Genomic DNA, 23,396 nt, shown 5'->3' on the forward strand with positions numbered 1-23,396 from the left:
TAGTAGGGAAAATAATACTAATCCACCAGCGGTAAAAGTTCATATAACCACACTTCAGCTGAAAATTGTAGTGTAGATACAGTATATTTAGATAGTGCCGTACCTTGCCTGCTATATTCATGTGTTATCTTTCGTGTGTATTTATTAGAGCGTAGTTCTAATAATAATTTGTCTAAGCATTTAGCTTTGTTGGTAATATTTGAGTACAGTAGTTCTTGCAAATTTCATTCCTGTTTGTGCTGTACCGGTATTGTAATTAGGACACATCCGAAAGTAGTTTAAAAATTACTGTAGTGTACTGTACAGTAGTATACGAGTAGCCTAATATCCTATCAGAATTTAGTGTGCTTATTTTATTATTGTAAAATATTTGTGTAGTACTGGTGTAGTAGAGGTATCCGTAGAAAATCTTACTAAAATTCTGTTGTTGTAATTAGGATAGGCTTAATTGCAGTTTGGAATTGTGTAGTTCTTGTGTATTCCTTTAGATATTCAGTAATTAACAGCAGATTTCGTCCTGTTAGGAGTTGTAGGATTTAAAAAAAATAGAGTAGTATTGTAGTGTAGTTGTATATTAATTATCTTATTGTTGTGTGATCTTTGAGTACTATCCCAGACAATATATCCCTCCGTTCATTTATTTTCTGCAAATAAGCTATTTATTTTTATTTTCATTTTTTCCGTAAAGAATGGCTAAGGAGCGCGATTGTATGAACTGTGGGTGTGGCGAGGCATTGAGGGGTATGAGGGAGGAGTTGGAGAATTTGAGGGAGATAATTAGGATTCTCAAAGAAGACAGGAAGGAAGATAGGACTCCCTTAAACAATGTACAGGTTACAGTAGGTGTACAAGAGGGAGGGGAATGAAATGGGGGAGTTGTAGAAGACAGGTGGTCTAATGTTCTAAGGGGAAGGAGATTGCAGGCTAAGGGCTCTATTCAGGATCAGAATTCAGGACAGGTGTCTGTGCGAAATCGGTACGAGTCACTCCAGGTAGAACAACAGAGGGAAGATGAGGGACAGGGAACTCTTGCTGAGATGCGTGGAAGTAGGAGGAAGGGAAAAGGTAGGAAAGGGAAATGTAGAGTAGAGGATAGGAAAAGACAGGTGGAACAGGGTCATGGGAAGGAGAAAAGGGAGGTGGAAGTAGCTTCTGCAGCTATCAGGAAAGATAGAGCTGACCAGGAGGAGAGGGGATCAAATGAGGTGGGTAGGGTTGAGGCTCTGGTCATGGGGGATTCCATCGTTAGACACATGGGGAAAGTGTGTGGAGGAAAGTTAACCAGGGTAGAATGTTATCCAGGAATTAGGTTGAGGCAGATGTTGAGGAAAGTAGAAGAGAGGGAGGGGGGGAAGGAGAAGGTGGTAGTGGTTCACGTTGGTACCAACAACGTAAGGCAAGCTGATATAAGTACCAACTTAGTTGGAGATGTGTGGGATCTGGTAAATGCATCATGGGTGAAGTTTAAGAAAGCGGAGATTGTTATTAGTGGAATACTGTGTAGGAGGGATACTGACTGGGGGGTGATTGGGGATTTAAATGAGACTATGGAGTGGGTATGTGGGAAACTGGGAGTGAAATTTCTAGATCCTAATGGGTGGGTAGGAGATAGGGATCTGTGCTCAGATGGCCTTCACTTAAACCACAGTGGTACGTATAAGTTAGGAAATTTGTTTGGAAGGGTAATAGGGAGGTACATTCAGGGAAACAGGGAGCAGTGATAAGGGAACAGGGAACTGGAAATCAAGTAGGGATGACATAAAATTGTTAGTGTTGAACTGTAGAAGTATTGTAAAGAAAGGAATAGAATTGAGTAATTTAATAGATATATATTTACCAGATATTGTAATAGGAGTTGAATCATGGCTGAGAAACGATATAATGGATGCAGAAATTTTCTCACGGAACTGGAGTGTGTATCGTAGAGGTAGGATAGGAATGGTGGGAGGGGGAGTATTCATTCTGGTGAAAGAAGAATTTGTAAGCTACCAAAAAGTTTAAGATGAGACACATGAAATTCTAGGTGTAAGGCTAATTTCTAAAGATAATAGGCAACTTGATATATTTGGAGTGTACAGACCGGGAAAGGGTAGCACTGACACGGATTCAGAATTATTTGATAAGATAATCAGCTATGTAGGAAACGACAAGGAAAGAAATGTGATTGTAGCGGGAGATCTGAATTTACCAGATGTCAATTGGGAAGGAAATGCGAACGACAAGAAGCATGACCAACAAATGGCAAATAAGTTAATATGGGAAGGACAGCTGATTCAGAAAGTGATGGAACCAACCAGAGGGAAAAATATCCTGGATGTGGTACTGATAAAACCAGATGAGCTCTAGAGAAACTGAAGTAATAGAAGGTATTAGTGATCATGAAGCATTTTTTGTCATAGTTAAAAATAAATGTGATAGAAAGGAAGGTCTTAAAAGTAGTACCATATGGCTGATAAAGCAGGTATGAGGCAGTTTCTAAAAAGTAACTACGATCGGTGGAAAACGGTAAATAAAAATGTAAACAGACTCTGGGATGGGTTTAAAGAAATTGTTGAGGAATGCGAAAACAGGTTTGTACCTTTAAGGGAGGTAAGGAATGGTAGAGATCCACCTTATTATAATAGAGAAATAAAGAGAATAAGGAGGTGCAGACTGGAAAGAAATAGAGTTAGAAATGGCTGTGGAAGTAAGGAGAAATTGAAGGAACTTACTATAAAATTGAATCTAGCAACGAAGGCAGCTAAGGATAACATGATGGCAAGCATAATTGACAGCCATACAAATTTTAGTGAAAAATGGAAGGGTATGTATAGGTATTTCAAGGTAGAAACAGGTTCTAAGAAGGACATTCCAGGAATAATTAATGATCAAGGGGAGTGTGTATGTGAGGATCTTCAAAAGTCAGAAGTATTTAGTCAACAGTAAAGATTGTTGGTTACAAGGATAATGTACAGATAGAGCAGGAGACTAAGGCTAAAGAAATATAAAAATTTACATATAATAACAATGACATTTACAATAAGATACAGCAGTTGAAAACTAGAAAAGCGGTGGAATTGATAAGATTTCTGGGGATATACTAAAGGCAATGGGTTGGGATATAGTACCATATCTGAAGTACTTATTTGATTATTGTTTGGTCGAAGGAGTTATACCAGATGAAGGGAGAGTTGCTATAGTAGCCCCTGTGTATAAAGGAAAGGGTGATAGACATAAAGCTGAAAATTACAGGCCAGTAAGTTTGACATGCATTGTATGTAAGCTTTGGGAAGGCATTCTTTCTGATTATTTAGACATGTTTGTGAAATTAATAACTGGTTCGATAGAAGGCAGTTCAGGTTATTCCACTGAAGCTCAACTTGTAGGATTCCAGCAAGATATAGCAGATATCTTGGATTCTGGAGGTCAAATGGACTGTATCGCGATTGACCTGTCTAAAGCATTTGATAGGGTGGATCATGGGAGACTACTGGCAAAAATGAGTGCAGTTGGACTAGACAAAAGAGTGACCGAATGGGTTGCTATATTTCTACAAACTAGATCTCAAAGAATTAGAGTAGGCAAAGCTTTATCTGACCCTGTAATAATTAAGAGGGGAATTCCTCAAGGCAGTAATATTGGACCTTTAAGTTTTCTTATATATATATATATATATATAAATGATATGAGTAAACAAGTGGAATCAGAAGTAAGGCTTTTTGCAGATGATGCTATTCTGTATAGAGTAATACACAAGTTACAAGATTGTGAGCAACTGCAACGTGACCACAATAATATTGTAAGATGGACGGCAGGCAATTGTATGTTGATTAACGGGGTTAAAAGTCAGGTTGTGTGTTTCACAGATAGGAAAAGTCCTCTCAGTTTTAATTACAGTTGAACCTGACTTATACGTATATCAAGGGGAAGAGAAAAAACTACTTGTAACTGAGAATTACTTAGAAATCAGACTTACACAATACATCACATATTTACTGAAAAACCAACGGAATAGACCTACATGTGTAAATCCTTGCAAATAATAAATACATTAAGACAGAAAATATTATTTTGCACTTGGCCCGGCCTTAAAGAAATCAGATAGTTTGGCTTGTTTCACTTTTCTTGTATTAAGAGTATAAACCTCCTTTAGCAAACTTGGTAATGCATTCAAAGCATTTTCACTACAACTTTTCGCACCGATGTAACGTCTACACACTTCGATTGCACTTAACACTCCACTCAGTTCACGTGTCAAGATTCAAGTCGTTATCTCCATCTCCAACGTCACTATCGCTTGTAGCTGGTCCATCACCACCATGTTGTTGGCATACATCAGCAATAATCTCTTCATCTGGTGGTTCTCCACATACAGCCAGATTGTCATCAAAATGCACAAAAGTATCGAATTCTATTCTTTATACACCCACCGGTAGCGTTAACTCATTACCAGACAAAATTTCGTCCCCATAATCATAATTAGAGGCAGCCTCTTCTTGTAAGACACCAGTTTTGCAGGAACAGTTGCTGATTGTGGAGGATGACACCTGCTTCCAGGCAGCCGAAATAAAGTTCATGGCTTGTAGCAAATTAATGGAGAGAAGTTCATTTCCTGCATCACTCAGTGTTATTAAATGTTGAACCAGCATTTTTCTATAATGCACTTTGAAATTTGCAATGATGCCCAAATCAAGGGGTTGTAGAACACTGGTACAGTTAGGAGGGAAAAATTCCATTTGGACATTCTCCAGAAGGATTTGAGGTGGATGTACTGCACATCGATCCATAAGATGAAGGATCTTCTTCTGTTTCTTTTTCATTTTAATGTCCAGTTTTCTCAACCACAGTTCCATTGGATTCAAATTCCTTAGGTTTTGTTTTCGCACCCTTAAAACACCTCGGATTCTTCCATTTTCTTATCACAAGTGGAGGAAGTTTGTCAGATCCACCTGCATTGGTGGTGATAAGTACTGTTACACGAATTTTACTTTTCTTCCCTCCGTGGCATGAGTCACCTTTTTCAGCTAATGTCTTATTAGGAAGGAGATTGTAGAATAGGCCGGTCTCATCACAGTTGTAGATGTTTGGAGGCTGATAATCGCTTACGATACCCGGCAGAACCTCCTCTTTCCAGTGTTGCACCGTGACGTCGTCTGCAGATTTTGAGTCACCGCAAATTGTGCTCCCTGTAATTCCATGACGATATTTAAATCCTTGCAGCCATCCCGATGAAGCCTTGAAAGCAGCAGTGATACTCATCATTTTAGCTAAATATATCGCCTTTGCCTTCAGCATGTCTGCACTAATTGGTAGAGCTGCAGCCCGCTTTTGCTGGAACCATGTGAAAAGTGCTTTTTCCAAATCTGCGTACCATCCTTCTTGCCGACGGCTGCGCTTTGCTGATTTTGAACCCAGTTTTAAGAACGCATCCAAAATAGCGTTTCTTTTACTGATGACTGTACATAGCGTGGTATAAGCAATGCCTAAGTCTGAAGCGATTTCAGTTTTTGTTTTGTGTGGATTAGCGTCCACTTCTCGTATAACATTTCCCTTTTCTGTTCTCCATGGCTAATCAAAAGCAACTGAATGACAAAACTATTGTTCAACAGTAAACACTAGACCGGCATCGTGGACATTTCATTCTCCGTTGTTCCCACGAAAGAAATTCTCATATTCAAACAAATTTACTGTATTTTCTTTTGTTTACGCACCGAAACCGCCCATTTTGCTTACAATGTACCTTAATCTTTCGCGGCGTGTTAAAAAAATGACGAAGGTAGAGGAGGAGCGAAGGGGGCTCGTCTTTGTTAAGCCGTCAGTAAGTAAGGGTCAACAATGTCACTCGGCGAAACTCTGTTCTGTTTCAGCACCGAAACCCGATCGCTGTATTTCCGCCTACGTCGACTAAGAGGAAACGTCGTAAATACAGTAGTTTGTTTTTAAAAAGCACGTTCTCATTACAATTACGCAAAACTCAGTTATATTTCACTGGCACTTAATACGTATAACAGCGAATTATGTATAAATGGATTACGTATAAGTAAGGTTTAATTAACACGCTTTTAAATTATATTTTGCCGGGACCTAAAGGAAATTACGTACAAATACGAATTACGTAGAACAGAGTTACGTATAAAGCAGGTTTAACTGTACTGCGTTGATGGGGTGAAAGTTCCTGTTGGGAATCATTGTAAGTATCTAGGTGTTAATATTAGGAAAGATCTTCATTGTTGAAATCACATAAATGTGATTGTAAATAAAGGGTACAGATCTCTGCAGATGCTTATGAGGGTGTTTGGGGTTGTAGTAAGGATGTAAAGGAGAGGGCATATAAGTCTCTGGTAAGACCCCAACTAGAGTATGGTTCCAGTGTATGGGACCCTCACAAAATTATAAGAATTTGTATCATAAGTGGTATGTTCCGAGCTGTCAGCGGAGAGATGGTTTGGAATGACATTAGTAGACGAATAAGTTTGAGTGGCGTTTATAAAAGTAGGAAAGATCACAATATGAAGATAAGTTGGAATTCAAGAGGACAAACTGGGGAAAATAATCATTTATAGGAAGGGGAGTTAGGGATTGGAATAACTTACCAAGGGAGATTTCAATAAATTTCCAATTTCTTTGAAATCATTTAGGAAAAGGCTAGGAAAACAACAGATAGGGAATCTGCCACCTGGGCAACTGCCCTAAATGCAGATCAGTATTGATTGATCGATTTTGATTTGAATCTGCTGATAAATAGTATTATTAAAACAAAAAATAGTTTTTGTTTAGGATTCATTTTAAGAGAGAAATTAATTCCTGAATTTCCTGTATGGACAACTTACTAAATTTCTTCAAGTTACTGCATACTATGTGCTCCGGTGTTTCCGTGGTTCACAGAGGTGCAAGAAGGTGCTGGGGTGAATTGGGTGGACATTGAAATGATCAGAGTATAAGTTAAAGCACTAAATTTTGAAATTTTATTTCTTTCCTTTCTTTTTTTTTTAAAGTTTAATATTTGATAGTTACTTTGAATAAGCAACAACAAATAACAGTTAACAATGAACTCGTTAGCTCCCACAGTAACAATGACTTAAAGTCAAAAATCAGGTACAATAGAGAAACTTATTGACACAATAACTTGCAAAGGTTGATCAATCTAGCTCAAAACAGGTACACTTTTACAAGAGAATGATTTTTTCCACTCATTTTCATTCTAGGAGACTGCGCTCCAAGAGTTACTACAGTTCAGCCTCTCAGAGGCACAAGCTTCTGACCAAAAACTTTAAAACTTTAAAAACTGTATTTACTGTTATTTCTGTTGGACAGTCTGTTGCACTCATCTATAAATAATGACAATTTAGTCCAGGTCCATGGCTAAATGGTTAGCTTGCTGGCCTTTTGTCACAGGGGTCCCGGGTTCGATTCCCGGCAGGGTCGGGAATTTTAACCTTAATTGGTTAATTTCGCTGGCACGGGGGCTGGGTGTATGTGTCGTCTTCATCATCATTTCATCCTCAGCACAATGTGCAGGTCGCCTACGAGCGTCAAATCGAAAGACCTGCATCTGGCGAGCCAAACGTGTCCTCGGACACTCCCGGCACTAAAAGCCATACGCCATTTCATTTTCAATGACAATTTAAACAGGGACAGTGAGTGCCCATTCTAAATAAATAAAAGGTTTAAGAAGATTGGCCATGAACAAAATGCTAGTAAGCGAAACTCTTGCACTCCTTTTGGTAAAACACTTTAAATCCTAAATTTGCTTATGGCCAAAAGTTGCAGAGGCTAAGCCCATACTACAGAGGGGTGACTAGATGCAAAATATTAAGTACCAAAGTAGTGTGAAGAATTTAGAAGTTTAGAATATCTTAGTCACCCCCATACCAAGTTGAGTGGGAATAATAGAGGGTGAACACTCTATTCCCTAAATTTACATATTTCCTATGAGGGATTTGAACAGAGTTCTTGGACTTGCCAAAAAGTTACATTTAAATAGAATCTTTAGAATTTTACATTAATAAAAGTAGTTTAGAACCTTCCCCTCAAGTTATTTGCCTGGAGCTATCACATGTTAAGAGATGTCTGCCATTACCTTGAGTTGTTGGGCCTTCTGACAATGGCAAGGCTGCCCTGCCTCCTAAAATACACTGTACACACACACACACTAGATCGGAGCGATGAAGATGACAATACGGCCCTAAAGCACCCAGTTTTTATAGTATCTCAGAGGGGAAAGTTCCAGAACTCTCTTGAGCTGTGCAGAGTGCCTGTACACATCCCCAGTTTTAATTGGCTAGAGAAATATACACAATGTTCCTGATTGGTTAATTACTAAGGAAGAAGGAAGCCGTAGAAGTGCTGATAACCTTAGCACATAAAAAAACAATCTACAGACATTTAAGGTTTACAAAAGTTGAAAATTCCCTTGAAAGGTAATTGTCCGTAATCCCACCAGAGGGGGCACATAGACCGATAGTAGAGACATCTAAAGGTTATAGGTCCAAATATCTTCAGTTACCTTAATTGAGGATACACAACGCGGATGGCCAACTAGACAAAGTCTCTCATAGTGCATTGGCACTACCGGTGGCGTAGCCTACACAGTGGCCTCCACAGTATGCACTAGCCATGCGTCTTGGTAGGTGTGCTAAGTACCAACTGACAAGGCTAACCTAGCACACGGGAGGGGGGGCGAAACGCTGCCAACCAGGAATGAGTTAGCTGGAAAATTTATAATGTCCAATAACGGACCATTTATATTGGTATTGGCCTTCTAGAAGGCGTTCAATGGGATGGAGAAGGTCTAACCCCGGTACACTATGATTATGATTTCTTTAATGAGGATACTTGGAGGCAGTTTTTTTATATCGAATGAATGGATTGTGTGGTGAGAGTGAATTTTAAAATCTTTAAGACTGTGTATTCATTCTAGTGAGTTTTTGATGGATTTTTAGCTTGTAAGTGAAAATTTTTCTTCAAAAAACATTGTATAAATTGTGAAGAAATTAATGATGGGTCTTGGATTTTTGCTGTGGGATCTGTTTTAATGGTGGGTTAATGTTATTAATATATTCCCCTTTATTCATAATAACAGTACTGGGCGAGTTGATTGTGCAGTTAGAGGCGCGTAGCTGTGAGCTCGCATCCAGGAGATAGTGGGTTTGAACCTCGCTGTCAGCCGCCCTGAAGATGGTTTTCCGTGGTTTCTCATTTTCACACCAGGCAAATGCTGGCTGGGGCTGTACCTTAATTAACGTCACGGCCGCTTCCTTCCCATTCCTAGGTCTTTCCTGTCCCATCGTCACCATAAGACCTATCTGTGTCGGTGTGACATAAAGCAAATAGTATAATAACAGTAACATTGCTTTTATCAGCTTTGGTTACAATGAGGTCATTATCTTTGATGGTACTGGTACTGTGAAAGATTAGTGATAGTTCCTATGGTTATTTATAAATGAGCCATTTATTTTCTTTGGAGATTAAAGTTTCCTTATACAGTGAATATTTTAAAATTAAAATTTTAAGATTGTGAAATTCTATATAATTTATCTCTCTTTTATATTTCTATAAACTATGAAGAAGTACTTAGCATATTAACCTTTTTTGATTACTATATAGTATGCAGTATTAACCCATTCACATACCATTTAATTCAACTTATTTATGCCTTGGTGTACCATTTATTGTCATTACTTTACATGATATTATCACTGACACTGAAAAAGCATATTTTACAGAAACCTAATGAGAGGAAATATTCAAACTACTGCCAGTTGGACTTTGTAAAGTCTTTATGTGTATGGTACATCATAAAACATTCATCTACGTGGAGCGCCACTTTGCACCAGTGGCATTCATATTAAGATTCCTTCCTCAGACCCCGTGTCACACAGACTTTGCATCTCCGTGACAGGATAACCTTCTTCGTTGTTGGGGGTTTTTTGGTTGGAAAGTGTCCCCAGTGCCTTTCCCGAAGTTTCAGTGGTGTATTCCCAGGGCTTCGGCGTCCTCGTTTTGGATAGTCAGGCAAGGTCACACTTGCCAACAGCTGTTCGGCCAAATTGATCCGGAAGCTGGTAAAGCCTACTCGCTTCTTGTCAGGGTTGAGGAGGCGATGAATGATGTTGGAATTCAGAACTGTCATGTCTAGTATGTAGAAGTATATTTTTTTGTATCCTTTTACATACTCCCTCATCAAGGGGAATGATGCGAGTCTGTGGTCATGAGAATCAACACCCCCCATTCCACAGTTGTCGTCAACAACAAGTTTGGGTCTGAACTTCTTCTTGCCATCATACTTCACCACTTCAAGGTAATCTGGCCTGCTATGTTGTGTAGAGAGCATGTGCACCACTTTCTTGTCTACCCATTTCACAGCCAAAACCCCATTACTGGAAACAAAGGTGAGTTCCCCCTTTTTCAGCTTTGTGCTGCTGAGTTCCTTGGACATGAACTTCCTATTTGGTCTGTACCAGTTCTCCATGTACAGCGTTCTCCAGCAACCCAAAAGCCCTCCACACATTTCCTTAAATACTTTTTCACTTGAAAGTAATCCCACTGTAGGTACTTCACTACCATTCTCTTTCCCAGTATAAATTCTGAAGTTCCAACAGTACCCATTATCAGATGCACACACCTTGTATATTTTTATGCCAAACCTGGCTGTCTTTGATGGGTTATATTGTACGTATGAAAACCTACCTTTGAATTTCATCAGACTTTCATCTATAGACACTTTTTCTCCAAGCATACAAGTATAGACCTTTTGAAATCTATCTAAAAGTAAATCAAGCACAGGCCTTACTTTCCTAAGTTTATCACCAGCAGTTTCAGCGGCATCACTGGACAAGTGGAGGAATTTATTTATAGATTTGAACCTCTTAAAAGCCATGGTTTCTCCAAAAATTGGAGTCTCCATAACCCTGCGCTTAGACCAATTGTCTTAAAGTGAGGGCTTCTTATTTTGTGATGTTAGGATGCACAGAGCAAAATGGGCCTTCATTTCATCCACAGATACAGGAAACCAGTGTTCCTTTTCATATGATATTACCCTTTTTGTATCCTCGGCAGCAGATACAAGACATTTTACTTGCAGCATTTGTTAGATGTTCCCAAAAGTATGCTGTTAGAAATTCGTTAACAACTTGCAGTTCGTTAGGGCATTGTCCTAGGCACCTTTGAACAACACTATTTCACCAGTTGCGATGCGTGAATAATTGTCTGGAGTATTACTTACGTGCTCCCAGTTCCATTCCTTATCGAGTGAAAGATGATTAGAAGCCGTTGGTGTAGCATCAGATGTAGGCCTAAAATTGAGTGTTACATTTGACAGCAAAACAGCACTTTGTTCACCCCTACCAGCACTCACATCGCTGTCACACGAACTACTTCCACTAAATTCTTCATTGCTTATTTCAGTATCAGTGTCACTCTCTTCTAAAAATTCCCTTATAATCGCTTCGTCACTCAACTTGGAGGCAGCCATGATTTTGCTTACGATGAGGTTGCTAAGCTACAGGCTATTCTTTCCACGGAATAACTGCACAGAAGTGTTTATCGAATGCATCAATGGAATAAAACAGTGCTTCCATCTGTCAAAAGGTTACCTTACTAATATCAAATCCTTTCACGAAGGAAACCAGCTTGGAGCGGGTCCGGAAATTAACACTACACGCGGATGGAGAGATCCGTCTTTGTACCAGAGTGCAGTCGAGAGCCAGGACGGAGAGATCTGTCAAAGTACTTCTAGTGGTTAACTTGTTTCCATGACTTTCACATGGAGGTTATGTCCTCTTCACAAAGTATCTGCGATAAATATTTCAAAGCATTCATTGTCGCCTGTTCCATGCTCACTTGAATGATAATAGAATACCACTGCAGTCAGCCTCCAGAATATTGGTTAAATCATAACCCTGTACTAAGGATTAATGGAGTGAAAGACCTCAACAGCAGAGAAGTCCTTTGTATGGCAAAGCTGGCAGCTGTTCTTCTTGGGGTTAAACAGGGAAAAAAAAAACACTGCCTTGTGGTGAAGAGGGATCGTCCAAGGCTATGGGAGTAAACTCTGACAGAAAATCCAATTCTGTGTTAGGCCTGGCAAGTCAAAAGAATAGAGCCTCAGAAAGAAATGTGTACCAATGTAGCCATTGCATCTAGTGCTCTTGGAACATACATTCGAAGATCCTCTAAGACTATGGTTAGGTTGAATGGAGAATGAGATTTATAAGTTGATCCTCCAAGAGGCAGGAGGAGAACCAATCATAGGAATCAGCTTTAGATTGGAACCTTCAACATTGAAACTCTAGCAGGGATATGCAATGAGATCACGGATTTAATGAGACGTGGACACATTTACATCTTCGTTCTAAGTGAAACCAAATGGAAGAGGTGCAACACAAGAGTGTTACTGGTTGGATATAAATTATATCGGAGTGGGAATAAATCAGTAGCAAGGAATGACTTAGGTGCTGTCCTCTATAATGTCATCAATAGTATCTCAGATGTCACGTTCTTCAATGAGAGACTAATTGAAGCCAGAGTGTCTAAAAAAAGAAATCTTAACTTTTGTCAAGTTTACACTCCCCAACAGGGTTGCAGTGAAGACGTAAAAACAAATTTCTTTGAAAAACTGGAAGACGACATTGATGAAGAGAACCTGGTGATAATTGGGGATTTCAATGCCCTGGTAGGAACTGATAGGACAGGTTATGAAAGGATCGTAGGGTTCTATGGATTTGGCAAAAGAAATTATGGAGGAAGTACCCCTGCTTGATTTAGGCTCACAAATTCAACTTGTGGTAAATAATTCTTGGTTTCAGAAAGAAAGGCAGCCATAGGATTACAATATATAGCTAGGATGGTCATTATATGTCAATGATAGGTAATGTGGTAACTGATAAACAAAGTAGAGAAAGAGTGCAATATGCAAGTAATACCGAGTGAATGCCTTGATAGTGACCATAAACACCTTGTTGCAGACCTGAGAGGAATTAAAACTATTGTTAATGTAACAAAGAGAAAACTGCCAAGAATAAAGGATTTGAAACTGCGGTTCCAAGAGGATATTAGAGCCAACCTACCAATAACAGATATGAGAAACGGAAAAGAAGAATGGAATGTTTTCAAGACAAGCTTTGTGAGCAGTGCTAATAAAATTTGTAGGAGGGCAAGCAGCAGAGTTAATAAGAAAGAGATCATCATGGTGGAATTATAGAGAGTGAAAGAGGCAATAACAAATAGAAATAAGGCCAAGAAAGCTGTAGATTTAGCCAAGTCTAATTACAGGAATAAGAGTGACCACTGAGATAACAGCAGATAGGAAGAGATTGCGGAAAATTACCAGTCCAGGAAATTGGAAGTTAAGATAATTGGACGGGAAGGAAAAGGAGGAATTCACCTCTAAATTGGAAAGATAACTGTAAAGGAGACATGAAAATGCTGTATGGAAATTGTACAAAAGTATGAGATGTGACAAACAGCTATAGAGACAGCTGATGAGAATATAATTCACTATTTGAGAGATATCAGGAACACAATGAAACAGTATTTTGTCAGGCTCTTTAATGGATCTGACAAGTTGTGTGACAGAGGAATGTAAAAGAGCAACAGATAATGACATTCCAATTACATGGGCAGATGTTGAGGGGGCCCTTCGTAAGATGAAAAGTATTAAGTCAGCTGGAGTGAAATTACAGCTGATATGATTAAAGCCACTGGTACATCTGGGATACAATGGTTGTACAGAGTCCTTTGATCAACATGGAATGATAACCTAGTGCCAGAAGATTGGACAAAAAATGGTGATAGTTCCTGTCTTCAAGAAGGGAAATTAGGAAGAAAAGTGAAAATTACAGAGGTGTAACTCTTCTCTTCCATAGCCTTAAAATTATGGAGAAGATCATTGAAGCCAGAGTGTTTGCAGATAATGTAGCAATACGGGATGAAACAGAGGAGGGAGTACAAAGCAAACTTAATTTGTGGAAAAATAAATTTGAAGAATATGGATTGAAACAACAAACACTGTAGCAATGAAAATTAGCAGGGGGAATTCTGAATGCAATCTATAACTGCAAGACATACGACTTGAAGTAGTAAATCAATTCGCATATCTGTCGGGTATCATGATGGCAATAATGTTAGGGTGGAGCCAGAAGTACTGAACAGAGTAACCAGAGGGTTCAATTTCTACAGACTTGTGCAAAACTTACTATGGGACAGGAAGGTTTGTACAAGAACAAAAATGATCCTGTACAAGCCATATCTCATTCCCATTCTTATTCCTAGGAAACATGCATACTAACATCAAAGAACATAAGCAAGCTTCAAGCTTGTGAGATGAAGTTTCTTAGAACTGCCCTCCAAAAGATACAACTTGATCATTTAAAGAATGAAGAGACCCAAACAATCATAGGATGAATTCAATCTATGGAGGAAAGTCTAAGGTCATCAAGACTTAAATTGTTTGGGCATCTTAAAAGAATGAATAGCACAAGAATATCATGTGCCTACAGGGAAAGAAGACCAACTTGCAGAAGACCAGTTGGAAGACCATGAAAAAGATGGATAGACCAACTGAAAGAAGTTGTGGAAAGCAGAGGATGGAGTTGGGAATTTGTCATGAACAACGAAACATTTCTGGACAGACAGCATTGGAGAGTGCTCGTTTACAACCTTCCTACCTACCATACTGGAAAGGTTCAAGGATGATAATGATGATGACAGTAGATGTATTGTATTTGAAACCCTGGAGCTAGTTTTGAACAATCAATTTTGTATAAAGTTGATATTTAATATTTTAATATGTACTTCAATTGTTTTCTTTCTCTTGCAATATATATCATGTGTGGTGAATGTAAATAAATGACACACACAAGAATCTTGTAGTGGAACTGATATTTTGCTCTGTTTTTTTTTTTTTTTCCAGCATTTATATTCAGCAGCATTATTTTGGGCAGATAAAATTGTTACATTGACCAAAGATAATGCACAGGATGTCTATTGGCTTGCCCAGTGTATGTACTTACTCAGACAGTACCACAGAGCAGCCCATGTTATCAAAAGTCGAGGACTGGAGAAGGTAAGTTGAACACAGAGAGTTTATCTTTTAAGATCATGATAGCCAGCTTGGTTGTGCAGTTGGTTAACATTTGTCTTCAGTGTTCACTGCAGAATCAAATTCTGATGAAACAGTTGGCTAACTTACTGTGCTTAAATGGGAGAGACCTCTGCTGGTAGGTTTCCCTGCACCCTGAATCTCTTACAACTAATAGTTGTTAAGAAAGGCTTTAATATTGCTTATCTAGACTCGTAGAGCACGCTAGAACTATGAGAAATATTGAACACCTGTGCATCGCCATGTTGTGCGTGCTTCAGCTTCGAATGCTTGGCATGGTAATAGTTCCTTGCATGTTTTCATATTGGATCGTGTTAGTCTGTATATTTGTTGTAGTATTATATGTGATGGAGTTTTAATAAATTGATCAACAACAGTAAAAGAAAGTATGTTACGCCTTACTTTGTGGAGTGGAGGAATATTGAATGATGGTGAATTCTTATGTAGCTTTTAATTGTACAGATCACTATCGGAATGGATTTAGTGTTTCTCTTCACAAGTGATTTGAAAATGAACTGTTATAAAATTACTTTCAATTATCATAATTCTTAAGAACTAAACACCTATTCTGAAAAAGCAGACATATTTTCCGTACAGAATGTATGCCGGTACTAATAATTTAAGAAGCATGGCCCTGGAATGTGGAAAATATGGTTGGTAAAACTTGGTAAAACTTGTTTAAATTTAGGACAAAATATTGCTTCATATTATTTTAAATTATCTGAAAAATGCTTTATTGGTACCTACTGTACATGTTAAGTTCTCCACTTATCCCCTGTGCGTGGGGGACGCAGATGACGAATACACCCACACTATCCCCTGCCTGTCATAAATTGCGACTAAAAGCGGTGACCTATGCGCGGACATAGATTGCAGTTTGGTATTATGTGTTGACCCCCTGTGGATGGGAGGGGCTGAATACATTCACAGGTAATCCCTGCTTGTCGTAGAGGGCGACTAAAAAGGGTCATGTGGCCATCAGTCTCCTCTTTACTCCTTTTTTTTTTTTTTTAAGGGTTAGTTTTAGACCCATTCAAAATTCTTCATGTGCTTGCTGCTCGGAGATGGGCCTCTTACTTGTGCGATTACGCCCGAAAGCCCGCTCGTGACCTCCCAGGAATCTTGCAGGTGGGAGCTCCATATACCCCTGCAGTAGTATCCGCCTGACAACACAGGTCACCGCAGAGCCGAATGCCATAAGGACATATTATTATTAGCTATTTTTCATTTTTTCTCTATATTTATTATTCTGTACATGCTATTACGGGTGATTAGAGGAAGGGAGTCCTAGTGCTTATTGCCTAATCATTCCGTATTACGCATTGTCCAACATCAGACCCCGGGCAATACCTACTATGACCAGGTGGATGTTGCCTCGGCTGCTTGGTTCGGCTACATAGGCCCTTGATCGGAGGGGTGGCATTCGGGGAGGATGATTTTGGAGATGTCTTTGAAACATCTTCAGCTTGCCAAAGGCAGTCCCGCACCGAAATCTTTAACTTTTGATACCTTGGCGGGTTCAACCCTCTGGGAACAAGCGCAGCTTGAAGGAATGGGATCCAGCTTCTCTAGGTTTCTGATTGCTACCAGAACTGATGGCAGTGACTTCAAGCTGGTAAAGTCTATTTTGTTTAGTAGGCACATAGAAGGTGTCTATGGTGAACTGGAAGATCTGAAAAAAATGTGCAACGGCAGTTTGTAGTTAAAGACACGCGCTGCCGTGCAAGCTGATCGCTTGATCGAGTGCAACCACTTTGGCGATATTCTCGTCAAAATGGAGGACACAAGACCTTGAATCTGGTTCGTGGAGTTATCATCCACAGAGATCTCATCTTGAACACTGACGATGAGTTAATAGAAGACATGAAACACCATGGTGTGACACACGTCAGGCGCATTACACGTAAAGTCAGCGGCGAAGACGTTGCCATGGGTGCATTCATTGTCTCCTTCAAATTGTCAGTGTTATCAGAAAAAGTCAAGGTAACAACCAATCGCTGTGATATGAGGCCATTCCCGCCTCTCATATGCTGCTATCAATGTCAGAGGTTTGGGTATATGGTATCTCGTTGCTTGAATCTGTCTGTATGTGGTACATATGTCAGAGGAGCTCATGGCATGGAAGAGTGCACAACTCCTTACAGGTTCATTAATTGCCCTGGTCTTCATTCACCCCAAGATCAGAACTGTCCGGTATATGTCGGTGCAAAGAAGATCAAGACCCTTGATGGTCTTTCCTACCAGGAAGAACGCAGCAAGTTCAGTTCTATGAGTGCTACCGCTAAGACGTTAGACTACATGAAGATAGCACAGAGTCTTCCAGGTTCGTCTTTTACATCTTCTAAACCTGTTGTGATCACTGCGCCCAGGGCGGCTGTTGCTCCTGTGAGCAAAGCCGCAAAGAGTAAAAAGCTTTAGGGGGGGACCACAAACAAGTCTTTGCCGGCTGGGACTCCTAAGCCAACACAGCAGGAAGGGGAAGGACAAGTCTCCCCCACATCAAGAGATCGGCGAAAGCCGTGCCCAAGCCGGCGGAGGCGGCATCATCGACCAGGGCTGGGAAATTTTCTCCCTGACTATCCAAGCAAGAAAAGAAGGTGGAGAAGAGGAGCTCCCTTACCAGGCGCACTCACACTTCCCCTGCGAAAGGGAAATCATGCCCTCCATCTGGATGGTATGAATCAGCGCCAGCAGGTACGCCTGCTCCAAAACCTGCGTGCTCCCCTCGTAGGAGGACATCCGGCCTCCCAAAAGTATCGAAGTTCTCGGTGTCAGTCCCGTCGTCAGTCGATGACGGGATGGACGTCGAGTTTTCATCCACATCTACGGATGTAGATGTTGATGTTAGTACTTAGGTTTTAAGTATAACCTAACACTCATCCTTTCTTAGTACACATTATGTCACTGTTACAGTGGAATTGTAACGGTTATGATAGGCATCTTGCTGACCTGCGCCAGCTAATTAGTGAGTATTCGGCGAGTATAGTCTGCATTCAGGAAACTAATCTCAGACCTGGTCATTATATGGTCTTGAGAAATTTCAGACTATACTCGTTAGAACGACATTATGCTAACCGGTCTTCCGGGTGCGTTGGCATTTTTGTCCGTTCTGATACCTGTAGCAAAGAGCTGCCACTAAGAACCCTGTTGGAGGCTGTAGCAGTTTGCGTTCTGCTGCCTGTCATAGCAATTGTGTGTAATGTTTATTTTCCACCAGTCCAGCCTCTTAATATAAATGATGTAACTGATCTTATAGATCAGCTACTACCTCCGTTCCTCCTATTGGGCGATTTTACCACCCATCATCCTATATGGGGCTCTGAAACACCTTGCCCCATGGGAAGGGAGTTGGAAACATTAGTAAGAGAGCTGGATTTATGTATTTTGAATACAGGTGAACCAACTCATTTCAGTGTACGTTACGGCACATACTCTCGCATAGACATCAGTCTATGCAGCCAAACACTGGTTCCCTTGTTTCGGTGGAATACACACAATGATCTCTGTGACAGTGTCCATTTGCTCATTGTTCTTCCTTTGTTAAAACAGAAATCCGTCGAGGCTCCTCCTCGATGGATTCTTAAACACACTGATTGGCCAAAGTTCACATCACTAGCTGTCTTTAGTGATGTGACCAGGCGGAGCGTAGATGGCAATATCAATTACATAACACAAGTTATTCTCGCTGTTGCCGAGGAGTCCATTCCATCGTTTTCAGGAACTCTTCGCCGAAAACTTGTTTCTTGGTGGAATGAAGAAATTGCGGCAGCTGTCAAAGAACACCTTTGCGCTCATAAATGGTATTGTAGACAGCCTACTGTGGCTAATTTTGGTAACATTTAAGAAACTATATGCTAGGGCATGAGTTCTTATTTGACAGAGTAAGAGAGCTTCGTGGGAGAGATATGTGTCGTCTGTGATGTCACATATCCTGTCATCTCAAGTGTGGACTAGATTTCGACGTATTTTGTGTAACTTAAAATCCAATGAAAGTGATATATGATTGTTTGTATTTGTAACCACATATAAGCGGATAAAAAGTGTTGAATAGGTGTATTAATAAATACTTTCATTGGATTTCATGTTATAACAACTTTCAATATGGATAAAACATGAGATTTATGACGTAATAGTATTTCGTGTACGCAAGGATTATTTCTGTACCGGGAATTTCCATTGCAGGCAGTATCATCAGTGAACCGCTCTCGATTGCTAACCATCTTGCCAGTCATTTCGCGAATGTGTCTGGCTCAGGGAATTACCATCGTGATTTCCTCGCTCTAAAGCGGGAGGCAGAACGTCATCACCTTTGTTTTGCCACTCAAGCTTCAGAGGACTATAACGTGCCCTGTACGGAGTGGGAACTCTGCTGTGCCTTGGCGCTTTGCAAGGACACGTCTCCTGGACCAGACAGTGTCCATAACCAGATGTTGAAACACCTTACTGAGGATAGTCTGTTATATCTTCTTCATGTGTTCAACCTAATCTGGATAGAGGGTGAGTTTCCGTCTCAGTGGCAAGAGGGCATAGTAATTCCTGTCCTCAGGCCTGACAAAAGTCCTAAGTATGTAGGAAGTTACAGACCTATTTGTCTTACTAACTGTTTGTGTAAGCTATGTGAGAGGATGGTAAATCGCTCACTTGTGTGGTGTCTGGAGAAACATGGACTTTTGCCCAAGTACCAATGTGGTTTCTGAGGCGGTCGCTTGACCACTGACCACTTGGTACACCTGCAGAGTTCTATCCCCAGCATGTGTTTCTCCGCAAGTAGCATTTGATGGCTGCTTTCTTTGACTTAGAAAAGGCCTATGACACCACTTAGTGATATGGTATTCTTTCAGTCCTGCGTCATTGGAGATTCCGAGGCAACTCGCCGATAATAATTGCAAATTTTTTGTCCCTCCATCTATTCCATGTCCGAGTAGGGAGGGCATATTCTCAGTACCATGTTCAAGAAAATGGAGTCCCACAAGGATCGATTCTTAGTGTTGCTCTGTTTGCGATTGCCATAAATGGTATTGTCACTGCTGCTGGTTCAGTGGTAATACCGTTGCTATATATGAACGATTTTGCTCTGCATTCTAGCACGCACAAGATGGCAGTCGCAGAGCGACAAGTACAGCAAGCTATTAAGAGAATGGAACAGTGGACTTTAGAACATGGCTTTCGGTTTTCAACCGCAAAGACCTCTGTTGTGCACTTTTGCCGGAAGTGCACTCTTCACTCACACCCTGAGCTTTATTTAGGAAATGTCGCTCTTCCCGTAGTTGACACCAAATTCTTTTCGATAGCAAATTATTGTGGGAGCCACATGTGCACCAGTTAAAAGTGCAATGCACTAAGTTGTTGAATACTTTGAAGTTTCTTAGCTGTTCTGATTGGGGTGCTGACCGCACGGTGCTCCTACAATTTTATAGGGCACATATTTTATCCGTGTTAGACTATGGCAGTGCAGCATATGGATCAGCAAGGCAAAGCGTCCTTGTGAAACTCAATAGCATCCACCACGGCCGGGTTAGGTTGGCAACGGGAGCTTTTCGTGTAAGCCGCATTGCTAGCCTGCTCGCTGGATCTGCTGTGCCGCCTTTACACATGAGGTGCCAGCAAATGTTCCTGTCCTATGCTGCAAATTTACGACAGATCCCACTTCGCCCATGCTATCCTTGCGTATTCCACAATGGAAACCGTCGGGTGTACGCTGCTTATCCTCGAGCAATGCGGCCGGTTGGAATACGCTTGGATAGTAGTCACAGATTGTTTGATCTACCTTCAGTTCCCTGCTTTGTCAAACAAGTGGGGTACCTCCATGGATAATACGACGACCTGAAATAATCCTGGATCTGCACAGTGGCCCGAAGGAAAACATGGACCCTTCGATTTATCGGAGGCTCTTCCTGTCCGCTGTTGGCCAGTATCCAGGTTCAGTCATTGTTTACACGGATGGTTTGAGGGCAGAAATGAATGTGGGCTGTGCATTCGTTGTCGATAATGATAGGTTTCTTTTTGCTCTCCCGGAAACCTTTAGTGTGTACACAGCAGAGCTCTATGCTATCTGTGAAGCCCTGCGGTATGCACTGTCCGATGAGTGCAGACACTTTCTGCTGTGCTCTGACTCCTTGAGCTTGCTACAGGCTATTGGTACCTGTTTTCTGCGGCACCCTCTGGTGCAGCGGATCCAGGACCTGCGGGCCGGGTGTTCAGATGCCAGCACCAGAATCACGTTTAGGTGGCTCACAAGCCACATGGGTATAGAGGGAAACAAGTTAGCAGATAAGGCTGCCAAGGAGGCAGTTACATTGCCCCCGTTGCCTTACAAGGATCCAGCAAGTGATACTCTCAGCTGAGACATTTGGTTATGTCCCATTGGGAGGTGGAGTGGCCCGGAGGTGGAGTGGCAGGCCACTCCACTTCCAAATAAGCTGAGAGCGGTAAAAGGTAGAATATGCCATAAGAACAGCGAAGAATGGGAAGGCTCCTGGCCCTGATGAGATGTATGCCGAGATACTGAAACTCCTTGAGAAAGAAAAATCCCTTTCATTATTAGTTGACCTATTCAACAGTATCCACCGCAGTGGAACCATTCCTCGAGACTGGCTCAAATCGACTTTCGTAATATTGCCTAAGAGAGTCAATGCAAAATTCTGCAATGAATATAGAACAATTAGTTTGATGAGCCACGTTCTGAAAGTATTCCTAAAAGTCTTGCATGCGAGAATTTATCACAAATGTGAGGAGAATATCGGAACCTCGCAGTTTGGCTTCAGGCATGGTTTTGGTACTAGAGAGGCATTATTCAGTCTGCAGATATTAGTCCAACGGTGCCGAGATGTCAATGTCGATGTTTTTGCTTGTTTCATCGATTACGAGAAGGCTTTCGATACAGTCCGCCATGATGAACTTATGAACATTCTTCGGGAATTAGGACTTGATGGACGGGACATTCGTATTATTGGTAATCTCTACTGGAACCAGTGTGCTGGCATAAGAGTTGATGGTCGTGTCTCGGAAGAAGTCTCAATTATGAAAGGAGTTCGCCAAGGCTGTATTCTTTCCCCCATGCTTTTCAACATCTATTCAGAAAAGATTTTTCGAGATGCTCTTTACGGAAAGACTCAAGGAATTGTGGTTAATGGTTTCATCATAAATAACATCAGGTACGCCGATGACACTGTGCTACTTGCAACCAATCTCCAGGATCTACAGGAACTACTTAATGCTGTCACTGAAGCCAGCAGCGCAATGGGCTTGAAGCTTAATGTAAAGAAGACCAAGTGGATGGTTATAAGTAGGAATGAAGATGGCATTCGAGGTAATCTCACAACAGCGAAGGAACAGATCGCGAGAGTGGCAACATTTAAATACCTGGGATGTCACATCAATGATGACTGGGACCTTACTCACGAGATCCGATGCAGAATTGAGCAGGCCAGAACTTCTTTTCAGAGACTTAGGAAACTTTTGACAAGCCGTGACCTTTCCATTTCACTACGGACACGACTACTCCGGTGCTACGTTTTCAGCATTCTGTTGTACGGCGTTGAGGCATGGACACTAACTGAGACCATGTGCAAGAGATTGCAAGCATTTGAAATGTGGACGTACCGAAGGATGCTTAAGATACCTTGGACAGCTAAAATGACCAATATAGACGTTTTGCACCGTATGAACAAAGAACCAGAAATTCTCACTACCATCAAGAGAAGGAAACTAGAATACTTTGGTCATATGATGCGGAACTCTAAATACCACCTTCTGCAAGTAATACTCCAAGGGAAAATTAATGGAAAACGTGGTCCGGGGAGAAGTAGGACATCATGGCTCGGCAACTTGAGCCAGTGGTTTGGGGTGACAAAGCTTACTCTGTTCAGAACAGCTATGAACAAACAACAGATCATGCTACTGATCGCCAACGTTCTGCGAGGACATGGCACATGAAGAAGAAGAAGAAGGTAAAAGGTGCAACGAACGTATGGAGGACTTCCCTTTGGGCTTCTCGGAGGGAAGCAGTGGTATAATGTTGTCTTCGGATTGGCTGCGGTATAGTAACACACACCTATTTACTGTACTTGCGGCGGTCATCTTGCTGTGGTATACATCCTTACGGAGTGCGTGGACCTGGTCGATCTGCGCCTTACTCGAAAACTCCCGAGTACCATCTCCCTCATCCTGCGAGATGACGAGCAGTCAGCAGACCTCGTGTTCAGTTTTATGAGGGATAGTGGTTTGTTTTATCGTATATAAATGTAGTGTTTCATTTTAGTTTTTGTATTATTGTTCACTATGTTTTATTAATTTGACTCTGTTTTAGTTTGTGCTT

General features: G+C 40.9%; 1 protein-coding gene across 4 annotated transcripts in view; it reads left to right on the top strand.

Annotated features, from left to right (window-relative positions):
* Cdc16 (cell division cycle protein 16) overlaps positions 1 to 23,396 on the top strand; it is a 300,876-nt gene that overhangs the window by 15,603 nt on the left and 261,877 nt on the right. For all 4 annotated transcript variants that reach the window (XM_067137914.2, XM_067137918.2, XM_067137916.2 and 1 more), the window contains exon 2: positions 14,891 to 15,043. In XM_067137914.2, coding sequence (XP_066994015.2) covers positions 14,891 to 15,043 — 153 coding nt within the window. The remainder of the gene's footprint in view (positions 1 to 14,890; positions 15,044 to 23,396) is intronic.

Source organism: Anabrus simplex, chromosome 1 (genome assembly GCF_040414725.1).
Source record: "Anabrus simplex isolate iqAnaSimp1 chromosome 1, ASM4041472v1, whole genome shotgun sequence".
NCBI lineage: Eukaryota > Metazoa > Arthropoda > Insecta > Orthoptera > Tettigoniidae > Anabrus > Anabrus simplex.